This window comes from Haliaeetus albicilla, chromosome 2 (genome assembly GCF_947461875.1).
Source record: "Haliaeetus albicilla chromosome 2, bHalAlb1.1, whole genome shotgun sequence".
Taxonomy (NCBI): domain Eukaryota; kingdom Metazoa; phylum Chordata; class Aves; order Accipitriformes; family Accipitridae; genus Haliaeetus; species Haliaeetus albicilla.
The window spans coordinates 81,008,029-81,021,733 of record NC_091484.1 but is presented as its reverse complement, the minus strand read 5'-3'; the positions used below and the strand labels follow the sequence as shown (position 1 = coordinate 81,021,733).

At 49.4% G+C, this 13,705-nt stretch overlaps 1 protein-coding gene across 11 annotated transcripts in view; it reads right to left on the bottom strand.

Moving 5' to 3' along the window:
* Window positions 1–8,134: 8,134 nt before the first annotated feature.
* Window positions 8,135–13,705, bottom strand: part of SMARCD3 (SWI/SNF related BAF chromatin remodeling complex subunit D3) — a 118,716-nt gene continuing 113,145 nt past the window's right edge. For all 11 annotated transcript variants that reach the window (XM_069778552.1, XM_069778551.1, XM_069778550.1 and 8 more), the window contains 2 exons: window positions 12,390–12,491; window positions 8,135–12,291 (listed from right to left, as the gene is read on the bottom strand). In XM_069778552.1, coding sequence (XP_069634653.1) covers window positions 12,238–12,291; window positions 12,390–12,491 — 156 coding nt within the window. In that variant the 3' untranslated portion in view covers window positions 8,135–12,237. The remainder of the gene's footprint in view (window positions 12,292–12,389; window positions 12,492–13,705) is intronic.

The following is a 13,705-nucleotide window of genomic DNA, read 5'->3' as shown; positions in this document are numbered from 1 at the left end:
TTGGCTTTAATTCTGATCACGTACTTAAGCGACTCTCCAAGTCTATGCCTCGGTCCTAGGAATGACTAGTCCCTTTTTGGAAGGACAAATTTTTTCCACTTAAAAGTCCTAGACTGAAGACTCCGCTGAACGGAATGGGGATTGTCCCACGGGACAACATGCCATCAACACTCTTAATGGGGAAGGAAAAAAAAAAAAAAAAAAAAAAAAATCAAGTTTAAGTACCAGTTCCCATCACGTTTCACTCATTACATTTCTACTGGCATCTAGGTGCTCAAAAATGAACTACGGGGACACCACATATTCCTAAAAATTCAGTTATACATAAAAAAGTAAAAGGCTATTTCCAACTTGCCCATAAAATCAGTATGAACAGAGAGAAGAGAAACACTCGACCCTGAAGAAGCTAACAGGCAGCTCTGAATTTACCAGACAGGAAATTTCATTCTTTCCCCTGAAACAAAAACACATCAAGGGACCAGTTCAGGAACAGGGCACGATCTGTTAACAGCAATTTTTCCATCACCTTTTCTGCACTAGCAGCAAATTTGCCTTCTCTGTGGGTTTAACGTGGAGCATCTGTAGTGCCCTCGAACTTGCAAGTGTTTCTCTCCGCTCCCCCAGCCCGATACGTGCGATTACCTGAGCAGCAAGCGGAATTGACCACGCAGGATTTTCTTCGTGTGACGCGGAAGGTGACACTGGGAGAAGAGGAGACAAAGAAATGAACCTGCTTGTCACACCCAGCCAACGGTGAAAAGACAGGGGAGGATTCTGCCGGAAGGGCTCTGCACCCCAGGAGCTCCCGCCGGCCGGTTTCTCTCCCCTTTGCCCGGTACCGAGGGGACGACGACACCTCGCCCGCGCCCCCTCGCAGCAGGGGCTGCCCCAGGAGAGACGGGGGACCCCCACCTCGCTTCTGCCTGCGGGAACGGACCGGGAGAGACCCTCCACGCAGAGAGAGGAGCGCGGCGTGGATTGCATGCCCGAGGGAAGAGGCCGGGCTCCCCGCTGGCAGAAGGACAACTCACCTCCCTGCTGCTCGGAGCGGCTTGCTGCGGACAGCCCTGCCCGCGCCCGGCCGCTCTTCCGCCGTGCTGGGAGCGCAGTCCGGCCGACGGACGCTCCAGCGAAAAGACGCTCCAGCTAAACGCGCCTCCTGCTCGTTACAGCCACAGGTACTTTTGACTCTGGCTAATGCACGCTCCAGACAGCGGACACCCCGCCTCGTTCCAGCTCCCACTTGCTATAGTTCTGGCTCGTTGAAGCCCCAGCTCCGCACTGAAGCTCCGGCTGATTTCAGATGCTTCTCCTTACAAGCTCCAGCTACGTGCAACGGTCTGGGCTTTCCATAAGGTTGTATTATCAACTGCTGTCAAAACTGGAGCATTAGGATTAAACATCAGAGTCACACGCCGAATAAATATTCGTTAGTTTGCGCGATTAATTACTTAACAACTATTCTGAGCAGCGCAGAAAGAAGAGCTGGACTCAAAGAGGGCACGTGGGGTCTGAAAAGCGCCTTTCCCCCCCACAGACCATCACAGATGTTGAGTTCGGCCTGCTGCGTGCCGGACTCCCAAACTTCGGCGTCCGACACAACCAGACCCCCATCTCCGGGGAGGGTCCACGCACCCTGCCCACCCCCCGCTTCCCCCCGCAGCCCCCAACACCCTCCCACCCGCCTGCAAAACCAGCCAAGCCGGCTCCCGCTTTTGGCCCCAGCACCAGCTGACTCGGGGCCCATTTGGGAGCCAAAAAACCCGGCTGCTGAGCCCGTTCTCAAGGCCCAAACACGCAGGGCCGGACCTCTGTTTCTGGGCCCAAAGCCGCGCAGCTCGGTCTGTTTCCGAGCCCCCACATCAGCCACGCGAGCCTGTTGTCAAGCCCCAGGAACAGAAAACTTGTTCTCCATTTCTGACCCTGCAGTGCCCACGGGCGACGCTGAGCGTAGCCACCCCACAGCCCTGCACCCCCGGGGCCCCACGCATAGTTTTGGGGAGTGCTCGGGACCTGCGGAGGGCCCGGCCCCACGCCTCTGCCAGGCAGCCCCAGCACAGGCAGGGCGTCGCTTCACGATTGCCGTTTCAGGCTTTATTTCCCCGCCATCACCGGCACGGCCAGGCCCCCACCCCAAACCCCCCAGCCGAAGCACCCCCGCGGGTAGCCGGGCCCAGCCACCCAGAAAACAAGAAAACCAAAGAGGGTACAAGACGGAGACCGTGGGGAAAGGCAAGGGGAAGGACACAGAAACAGAGAGAGCGAGGGAGGGATAGGGAGCAGGACAGAGAGATGGAGCAAGAAAGGAAAAAAGGACGGGAGGCAGAAGCAAGGGAAAGAGAGAGACAAGGACGGGGAGCAGGACAAAGGCACGGAAGAGGGAAAAAAAAAATAGCGACAGGCTGCAGGACAGAGATGAAGGGATTAAATAGACACAGGGAGCATGACAGAAGGACACAGAGAGACAAAAGGGACAAAGAGCAGGCCAGCATCGGAGGGGAAAAAAACAGCTGCGTTGGGCAGTGGGAGAGAGATACGGAAAAAGAAAAAAGTACTGAGGAACAGAAAAAAGAAAGAAGCGACAGCTAGCTGGACAGGCGGACACAGTTAGAAAGGGCGGGAGAGGGAATGGGGCAGAGAAAGACAGACAGAAAAGGTAGCGAAAGAAAGCAAGGCAGAGGGACAGCAAGGCGGGGCGGGGGGGACAGGGGTCTGGACAGAGATGGAGAAATAAGCAGCAGGGACAGAGGAAAAGAGACAGAAAGAGGGACAGGGAACATGGCAGAGAAGGAAAAATCAGGACAGTGGCAGGACGGAGATAAAAAACTGGGACGGTCCTCAGGACAGAGAGCAATACGAATACGAGCAGGGAGCGGGACAAAGGGATACAGCGAGAAACTACGGGACAGGAAGCAAGACAGCGTGACAGACAAGAGCAACGACAATGAGAGAGAGAAAGAGAGAGACAGAGACCGTGAGAAGCACAGGGGGTTGGGGAATTTAGAAAGAGAGGTATCAGGAGCCCTGCAGAGAGAGGGAGGGTGAATAAAAAAGGGGCAGGAAGCAGCACAAAGGGTCACAGAGAGTAAGAGATGAACAGGAAGGAGGACGGGGACAGTGAGATCCAGAATGACAAAAATAAACAGCAACAGCGAGCAAGACAAAGGGATAGACAGAAAAACAGAAAGTAGGAAGAAGAGAGATAGGAAGGCAGGGACACAGAGCGGCACGTACAGGCGCAGAGAGGAAAAGAACGCCAGGGCAACAGGCCAGAGAAATTGGGAGGCGGGGAAAGAGGCGGATGCAGATCAGGACAAGGAGATGGAAAAGGAAAAAACAGTGACTGGCTGCAGGACAAAGACGGGGGGCGGGGGGGGAGAGGGAGCAGGACAAGAACGCAGAGAGAAAAAGAAAGGGGGGCAGTCGAATGAGAGAGAGAGAGAGGAAGGGGGGGAGGAAGAGGGAGCAGGACAAGAGAATAGACAGAAGAGAGGAGGCACAGGGAAGCAAAATAAACAAACAAACAAACAAACATCACAGCAGCATGAGAAAGCGAGGGGGTCAGGAGAGGGGGAGGGAGGGACCGGGAGGCACAAGAGGAGCGACAGGGCCCCGAGGGCCCAGGACTCACCACAGCTCTCGCTCTTGGAGCTGCCAGGAGACCTTGCCAGTTCAGACGCTTCTTTCTCCTTCTCTCCTCCCTTGCTCTTCTGTAACTCCAGTCGCTTGGCTGTCCTCCACATAACGGAACACGCGAGCGCCTCGCAGCTCTTACGAGATGAGGCCTCCTAGACACGTAGCCTCGCTCGCTCGCTCACTACGTGGCCGTACCGCGCTGCTGGTCATGCATACAGACCCTGGCGGTCTGACCTGCTGTGGACTACGAGGCGGGATCCTCCCACACCCAGAGAGGCAGGCTCTCTCTTGCCTGCAGCGGGAGGCAGCTGCCAGCCAGATGGCCTTCCGTTTCTTCTTCTTTACCTTTCTGTGGCCTCTCCAGCTTCAGCAGCTCCCGTCCACAGCCAGTAAGCGCTCCGCCTGTCCCTCTGTGCTCCCGCGCCTCGAGGAGAGGGAGGCCAGGCAGAGACAGCCCACGCAAGCCTGAGGCTGCTGCAGTCAACGGCATCCCCGGGGACGAACGGACAACCGCACTCACAGCGTGGCCTCTGGGAGAGGGAAAGAGGCAGCAGTGACCGTTATTACCGTAGCTCGACCCTGGCCGGAGCCCCTCCTTCCGCAGGGGCTTCCGCAGGCGCCGCTCGTTCCCCGCGCCGCTGCTAACGGCACCCACGTTCAGGGAGACTCGAGAACATCGCAGGGCCAGCTTGCTGCCCTCACGACAGGGCTCGGGGGCTGCCTGCGGCTACAGCACAGGCTTCAGGGGAGGGGCTGGAGCTGGGGGCAGCCGCACGGGCCGAGCGAAGGCGCCGGGGGAGCTCCGGCGACTCGGGGAGGCGCCCGCTGGCCGCGCCTGGGGGGTGCCCGCCTCCGTCCCCTCTTCCCTTCTATCGGCTCTCGGGGAACTGCCCGGCGCTGCCCTGGCCCGGCTCGCCTCCGGCGCACCGGGAGCCTGCCGCGGCGGCCGCTTCGCAGCTTCCCGTCCCGCCAGCCCCGGGCGGCCAGCGGGCAGCAGGCACCCCCCGCCACCGCCCCCGCCGGAGGGGATCGCTCGCCTCACCCGCGGTCCCGGCGCTCGCCCGCTGCCGCCGAGACCCGCGCCCTGCGCGCCGCCACGCTGCTCCCAGGGACCGCGCATGCGCCGGAGGGGTCAGAGCCGGCGAGCGAACGCCGGGCTGCACCACGCGCAGGACGGCACGCTACGGCGTATGCGCTCGGGAGGCATTTATGCACAGCTAGGCGGGGAGCGGGCGCCGTGGGAAGCCCGCGGAAAACCACACGAAACCCACAACACAACTACACCTCGTGCCGCGCAGCGGGATCCGCGGCGGCGGCAGCAAGGACTACCCCGCACCGCACGCGCCTGAGAGCAACGCTACTGCCCGCCTGCGAAAACTACAGCTCCCGGCATGCCCTGGGAGGTACCGTGGCCGATGGGAACCTCCGTGCCCCGGCACTACAGCTCCCAGCATGCCGCGGGAGGCAGCCCGCCCTGCTTCCTGACTCTGTGGGGTCACCGTTTCCATTTCCACCCATCCCCATGCCGGCGCAGCCGGAATCCCCGCCGAGCCGGCAGCGCCGCACCTGGGGCTCCTCCAGCCCTGGCCCACAGCCGGAGCCCCCAGCGCCTCACCTCCCCCTCCCCTGGGCTCCTTCACGGCCCCTCGCCCCGTGAAAGGGAGCACAAACGCAGCCCGGAGGGCAAAGGGGACGGGCGGCCAGCGTTTATTCAGTCGCGCGCCTATCGAGTCCTGCCCGCGAGTCTGCTCCGGGGCTCGGGCCCCCCCCCCCCGGCGCTCCCCCTGCCCCTCGGACACCTCGGCACTCGGTCCGAGAGCCACGCTCGTCGGTCCGTCGGGGAACGCACGGTCTGTCGGCTGGCTCCTGGAGCGATGGGCTGCTGGGCAGAGGCGAAGGCTGCCAAAAACGAGGAGCAGGACACTAGAAGAGAGGAGAAAATCAGCAGCTGGCTGGACAGCGGGGGTCTAGCGAGAAAGCACGAGAAAGCAGGGAGCAGGACAGTGAGAGAAAGAAAAGGACAAGAAAAATGACAGGCACAGCAAGATGTGGGGGAAAGGGAGCAGGACAGAGAAAGAGAGGCAGAAAGAGGGAGTGGGAGCAGGACAGAGAAGGAAAAATAAGGACAGGGAGCAGGATGGAGATGCAGGAAAAACCTCGCATGAGCAGCATGACAGGGATTTAAAAAGAATAGGCGCAGGGAGCCAGACAGAGGGATACAGTGAGAAATGATGGGACAGGGAGCAGGACAGAGCAACTGAGAATGAAAAAGGAAGAGAGAGCATGAGAGAAACAGGGTACTGGGGGGGGGGGGAAGGTCAGATAAAAGGACAGAGAGAATGAGGGTCAGGGACCAGGGCACTGGGACAGAATGAGAAAAAAAGGGGCAGCGAGCAGGACAGAGTGGTAGAGACACAAGGACAGAGAGAGAGATAATGACGGGGGGACAGATGGGGGCAGGGAGCAGCAGGGAGGGTTGGAGAAAGGGATGGGGAGCAGGACAGAGGGTTATAAAGAGAAAAGTAAGATGAGGGAGAAGGACTGAGGAGCAGAGACAGAAAGGTACAGGGAAAAGGACAGTGAGATGGAGGAAAAAATAGGGTCAGGGAGCAGGACAAAAGGATGGACAGAAAAAGGAGAGGAAGAAGGAAGGATAAAGATGGGGACAGGGAGTGGGACTTACGGGGAGAGAAAAAGTAGGACAGAGAACAGGGGAGAGGGATTGCATAATACAGAGAGAGATGCAGATTGGGACAAAGAGATGGAGAAGGTGAAAACAGTGATGGGCTGGAGGACATGTTTCTGACAACCTGTTGCTCCTGATGTCACTTCCATGGCCTCAAAAATGGGACACAGCACAAGATAGAGGAATGACTGAGTGAAAGAAAAGGCACAGGGAACTTTTTAAAAAGAAAAGAAGAAAAAACCAAGAGAGTGCAAAATAGTGATGGGGAACAGGATAGGGATGGGGAGCAGACAGAACAAGAGAGGAACAAGAAGCAACAGGAAACTTAAAAAAAAAAAAAAATCTGCATTCCTCCTCTCAGAATTCTGGAAAAAAGAGCCTGCCTGTTGCTGCTCCAAAAGGAAAGGGATAAAATGCGTGGGACTGTTGTAACTACAAGATGATTGCTACTTGCTTTTCCTTCTCCATGAGGAACTGTGCAGACACTCATTTTTTCAAAGGCAAAAATAACTTTTGTTTATCTCAGCTGCTGAGATTTCCTAGACAAACTTCCAAACAACTTTCCCCATGCTAGGTGGAGTATCTATATAGACGTGCAGGAATTTTTTTTCAAGTCTGTTTGCTTTCTCCTCGGATAAAGGTTACTACTTCTGCTTTCACTAAGCTGCTGAATTAATTCTAGGTCTTCCTTTCCACTTTCACTCTTCTTTCTACTCTTCAACCACCCCAGTTCTTTGTGTCTTTCTCTCTTGAAAGTCTGTTGGGCTAAGAAACCTTAACCCAGAAACAAAACCCTCTTCACTGAGCTGGTGAATTGCAGCTTGCTCCTCCTGACAAAGGTTTCTAATATTAGTGGCTGTGTAGTACCTCTGTTGGAAGGCTGCTAGCTGTTTGCACAGCTTACTCCAGGCTCCTCTGTAGTTAGAGACTAATTTGTGCCAGAGCTTAGCACTAGTGACTAAAGTACATGAAGACTTAGGCCACATGAATTGTACTTTAACCCTTGTTTTTATCTATGGAAATGTAATCGGTAGATAAGGAAGTATAAATAAAATTTTAACTATAGGATATTCTGTAACAAAAGATAAGGAAATGTCTCAAGACACAGACAAAAAGAGTGCCTGGAGGCTGCGGGAGCAAATCAGAAGAAAAGATCCCAGACTCTGCAAACAGGAATGGATGAGTGTTAAGTGCTATCAGGATCAAGTCACCTATAGAGACTATAAAATCCAGTAACAATTGACAGGTAGGGTCCCTCTTCAGAGGTACCCAGCTGGAGTTGTAACTACTATGACATATTAAGCATAGCAGAAGGAACTCTGATTCTTTTATTAAAGCGGAACCTAGGGACAAGCCCTGTTGAGGTGGCATCCGCATAATTCCTACTATGGTCTAGATAGTCACTGTATAATTCCTATACCACCTCTCAGAATCCAAGCTCTAGCCCCAGCTGCAACTTTTTTGTTGACTACAACTAATAACAGTGATAATGTGAAATGTACTCCAAATGACCAAGCAACTGACCCGGAGAAGAGCCAGACCTCTCCAACGGTAAGGATTTCTCACTTAGTATGGAAATGGCTGAAGACAGAATCCAGTGAAGAAACAAATTCACGTAAGAAAGATCTAAAGAGCAACAGTTCTCACCTTTGTCAAGTCCCATGAAAACCTGTATATGTATGCCCCTCTGTGTGTGCGTGCAGGTGCGTGCACAAGTGAAACAGAAATCAAAAAACTCAAGAACGTTATCAGGAGCAGAAAGAAACCAACTGTATCTGTCTTTGTTAAGATACATAAGGTTAGTGCAAGAGATACAAAGAAACAAAGTATTTATTGTTAAAAGCTTTTCTACGAATCACTTGGCATCATACAATGAAGATATGGTGGCTACAGAGTAGAGGGAGTCTCTCTCTCTCCCCACCCCCCCCTTATACACGTATTTGCTCACTCTCACAAACCCACAGTTGTATTTTTTTAATGGAGTTCCTTTCTTCAATGAGATTGGAAAAGGTGTTTATCATACAGGATCTGGCAGAACAGATACATCCTATTAAACAACAGAGCAGTTACAGAAAGGAGACCTCTTTCTTCAGGAAAAAAGAGCTTTCTTTTCCCCCTCATCGCTTTGCACTGCCATAAAAGGGTTCTCAACACAAAAACAGGCCAAAAAATCCCCAATAGCTGACTAGCATTATGGCAAAATTAGGAGCCCTAGGATATGCACCAGTATTGATATATGCACTAATATTTTCACTCAGCTTCCACAGGATAAATTCTAAACAATATGTGGTGTAAAAATCTGCCAGCTGAAACAATGTCTGCATTACAACTACCAACCCTGCTAAGTCAAACAACTGAATCCCTGTTAATAACAGTGGAAAATGTTTTGACAATGTGTCTCAGAGTTATCTGCAGAACATTTGGTTCTGTCCTGCATGCCCATTTCCCAGGCTATATACAAGTTGAGACTGGCTCTCTCCCACATGCGCTCTACATGTATACATACACACATGCACACAAATACTGACTCACATGGACTGTGCTATTTCCAACAGTACTCTGCACATTATCCTGTGCTATGTCTTACTGGCACTTCAGTGGCGCTCTGCTCCATCTTTTAATTATATTTTCCACTGCTGTATTCTTCTCTCTATTCCATAATCAGTATTTTCCCTTTAATTTCTAAGAAACACTTGGTCTGAATGCTGACTCATGGCCAACAGCAAAAAGGACTAAAGAAAGTGTTTCAAACCTGCCATGTCAACGCTTCAGCTCCAAGATATATTTCCCTTCTATTGGTGCTCCAGAATTCTGTTTTAACCCTTTCCTAGTCTGATGCAATATTTTCTAAGAATCTATATTACCATGTATACATTCACTACTATGCACAGAAGGTTTTTTTGCAGCATGCACAGATCTGTATTGTACTGTGGCAGCAACTGAAGACCCCCAAACATCTTCTTGTCATCTTTTGTACACACAAAAAGACAACCATCCTGAACTTAGAATGAATTCGTCATTCACAATCTGCCACAATTACATGCCTGTTCAGTACCACTGCCTTTCATTTTCGTATGCCCAAGCAGCATTTGGTCCAATTCCTCCCTGTATTGATCCATTATTTCTCTTCAAATATAATTTCTCTTTTTTGCAAACAAGCAAGCTCCTGATTGCACTCCTGGAACAGAGGACAGAACTCCTCTCTGCATCTCTTCAGTAAAAGGCCCAAACTGCTTCTGAACACAGGAAAAAAGCATCAAAATATCAAACCCCAGTTTGACCAAAGGAAAGACACGTGACGGCTATTCCTAAGACTCACTGTTGGTGACTAGTCTTTTTATGTATAGTAGGAATATGGACAGTGGGACATAAGAATTTAGATTTTGGACTGCCATCTTCAGTGCCATCTACAGTGGCTGACTCACGTATGTGCATGCATGTGTGTGCGTGTGCACACACACGCTTCAGTATAGCATTGGTGCTTAAGATAGATTCACCTTCCAGTGATGCCGTTGTGAACGCTGGGCAGCAATACCACATTGGTTTTGTTAATTTTCTCTGAAAGAGACTTGGAAACAGATCCGTCCAATTCTGCAGAGAGATTCTAAAAGCAGGCTGGACTCCATTATGTTGCCAGCTGTGGCACATGACTGAAATTTCTCTGTACAAATATTTGTCACTTCAGTGGGAAAGTTCTCAAAAACCAGAATTCCCTGGCAAACATCCTACAGGCATCTATCCCAGTCCCACGCCCTTCTCACATCCTTCTACATCTGTCTCTGTATTTCTTATTCCTGGAGACTGAATGCATCTCCTGAATGTAGCTGCTCTGTTTACCACATATAGGAAAGAGTTTTATACACTGGACAGCATGCACACAACTGACACAGCAGCGCAATAAATATGGAAGCACAGTAGCAGATGACCCCCACTGTTTTCCCTCATAATGCTTGCTTGTAGTCCAATTAGTGGAGCCCTAATGTAAATGAGATTTCAAGTCATTCATTGTCTGGCAGCTTCACAGCCCCTCACTATACTTAGTTTAAGATTGCAGGATTTCACATTTTACTGTAAAAAGAGGTTTTAACACAAAAAAGTTCCAAACAAAGCCATTCCCGGTAAAAGGCCTCAGGCAAAAAGGTACAGCTATGCTTTTTCTCACACCAGTGGTTTTGCATGATGGTACTGCCAATATATGACTGCACTCAAATGTAAATTTTCCAAGACATCTCTGAACACAATGGACAGAGTAAAAGCTATGGCACTGTTGTGAAAGCAGAGGTATTAAATAGAGGGGTGGAAGAGAAGACTGTCTCTTCTGTGACTGGACAGAAGAAACTTTTAAGTTCAACTAAGAAAGAAATTGGCAAAGATAGCAGAAGAGAAACGGACAATACTACAGCAAAATGCATTACTCATAAGAGTTGCCTCCCTTCTGTACCACATGTGAATTCGATTCTCTTTCCAAGAAAGTGAAAGAAAGGAGATGAAAAGGAGAAACCTAGGAGAGGGTTTTGAGTGCCACATCATCTGGACAAAGAGTTATACTTTGGCAGCTGCTTTTTGGACTAGAAATCATGTTGAGCTATTAATTACAAACTAATCTATGCACTACAAAAAATGAGGTGGGGGGAAGGATTTAATGAAGATGTCCCTGCTTCCAAGTAAATATGGTATAAATTCCCATAGTCTGAAATCTGTGGTACATTTACAAAGAAGATGGTTTCCAAGGGATATGTCCTCTGGGCTATTTAAGGCTGATAGTGCTTTATAACTCAACAGCATCCTATATAACCAGTATGTATCATGTATGGGGGAACTGAATAATTCATAGTAAGAGGCAGTTCACCTATGATCAAAATGTGAGACCAATCCAGAGACTCTGTTAATATCTTGAAGTAAAGAGAAAACTGCCATGTTATATGAAGTTAAGCTTCTTGGATTCTGCAACAACTTAACAATTACGGAAGTCCTCTTCAGTGCTGATCCCTACTCGTACGCAGAGAAAAATTTAAGAAATTTTGTACTTTACATATATGCTTGTTGTTAAAATCTGCTGTGTTCAAGGCAGGTATCAGCAAAGTACCATTAAGTTATTTTCATTTTCTCAGAATGACTCATTTCTTGCTTCAACCTCAGCTTTGCTACCACTGATACCAACGATGCCTAAGAAGCTCTTATCCCAGGAGTAATTCTCTTCCTCTCAGTACAGCATATTGATCATACCCATCTAGTGATACGTAATTCAGTCTACCTTTCACTGCAGGGGCAAGGGAAAGAGGAAGTATTAGAGTTTGCAGAAGGGATGTCCTGACTCTACTTCTTTCTTCCAGAGGGACTCTTCATTCCAGGAATGAAAATCCTCCTAGTTTGTTCTCTCACATGGTGAGATGGCTTCTTGCACTGCTCCAGCTGAAATAAAAACTCTGTTCAGGAATATAAAGCATTCCACAGCTATAAGAAAGACTATCTTCTCTAATTCCAGAGAAGTTACTATTTGAGACTCTTAGGTAACATAGGATGAAAACTGCATTTATTTCTCTAAATCTGTAGTCTCCTATAACACCTATCTCAACCTCCCCCATCAATGCCACCCACGATTCTATGCATAGCCCATTAGGATTTGCTGTGTAGTGTCTGAACTTTCCACTAAAACTTAATGATGCGCGTTGATGAATGAACCTTTTATCTTCTTTGACACTTGTATGGCGCTGTCTGTGGCCTGGAATGGTTTGAGACACCACCCACGGGCAAGATTATCAAGGGTCACACTAAAGCTGGTGTTCTGACTGGTGTGGTGATGGTACATTCTCATCCAGTCAGGAAGCAGGTCCATGTGTAACAGTGAGCTAAGTAACACTGAAAGGTCCACTGGTTTGGTGGTCATGATGCCAATGGGATCTTGTGAGCAGTACTTATGTGTTGCGCACTCCCAGAGATTGTTCCAGTTCCTGCCGGCGCTGCTGGATCTGAAAGAAAACAAGAAACTGTACAGTTCAGCAGATTCAGTTGTTCAATGGCAAGAAGATTCATTTATAAGCCAGCAGTGTGGATAATTCCTTCATACCTTGCAGTAGAAATATCTGCTCACAGCCTCTTGAGACCATGGCTCATGATAAAATTCAGCTCTGCGTTCTTCCTCTGGGTTTCCAACTACATCAGTCATCACCTATGACAAAAATAAAAACATTTTTCACTATAGCTCTTCTACTGCATAGAGAAACATTCAGATTTACCTAGAGTCAAAATTTATCTACATTACTACATTAAAAATGTTCAGGACTGTTCTCTAAGCCCAAGGCAAATGGACAATGAATGGCATGTGTGCTTACTACCAAACCAAGATGGTTGCATACAAACTGTCAGCTGTGAACAGCTCCTAACTTCTGCTTCTCAACTGTGGCTGGGAATAATTCTAGACACCAGTAGTTGCCCAGGCTAAGTGCCACGATCTCTAACAATTTAACAGCATGGACAGTTTAGATCCAGTGCCCAGGAAAAGTTCCACGGCACTGTATATTTTATTAGCCTATGTATCCAAAGAACCTCAGTAGTTACCCATAAACAGGGTAACAGCTTGAAATTGTTAAGGTATTCACATCAGATTGAAGCACAACTCTATACTACTGTTGCCCTTATCTCAAAGCATACGTTACCTTGATTTTAAGTAAAGTTCTGATGGGGAAAGCATTAAGGAAAGATAACTATTAAAATGCGAGGAACAGAAAACTCTAATAATTCCAAAAAGGCCAAAGTGCTGAGCTGATTTTTCAGTCTCTATGCAACTGCCAAGAAACCAAGATTTGAAAAACTTGTAAGTTGTTTAAGGAATTAGTGGATGAGACCACCTGGAAAACTGCCGTTACGGACAAAGGAGCTGAACAGAGCTGGCAGCTCTTTAACGACATTTCTCCTACAGTGAAAGAGCTCTAAATTCCCATGTGTAAGAAACTGGACAAGGAAGGCAGGAGACCGGCATGGCTCAGTAAGGACCTCTTGGTCAAACTAAAGTGTAAGAAGGAAAGGCATAGGCACTGGCAGCAGGGACATGCATCTTGGGAAGAATATAGGGATGCTGCCTGGATGTGTAGGGATGGGCTCAGTAAAGCTAAGGCACAGCTGGAGATGAATTTGGCAAGGGATGCAAAGAATAATAAGAAGGGCTTTTACAGGTACGTTGGCCAGAAAAGGAAGATTAAAGAAGATGTACCCGTCCCCGGTAAATTAAACAGGAGAGATGGTGAAAACCAATATGGAGAGGCTAAGTTAATAATTTTTTTTTGCCTCAGTTTTCAATGGTAATCTCTTCACACATCTCTCAAGCCCCTGAACCTCAAGGAGGAAAGAAGTCCCTCTCATCACAGCAGAAGATCAGGTTTGAGA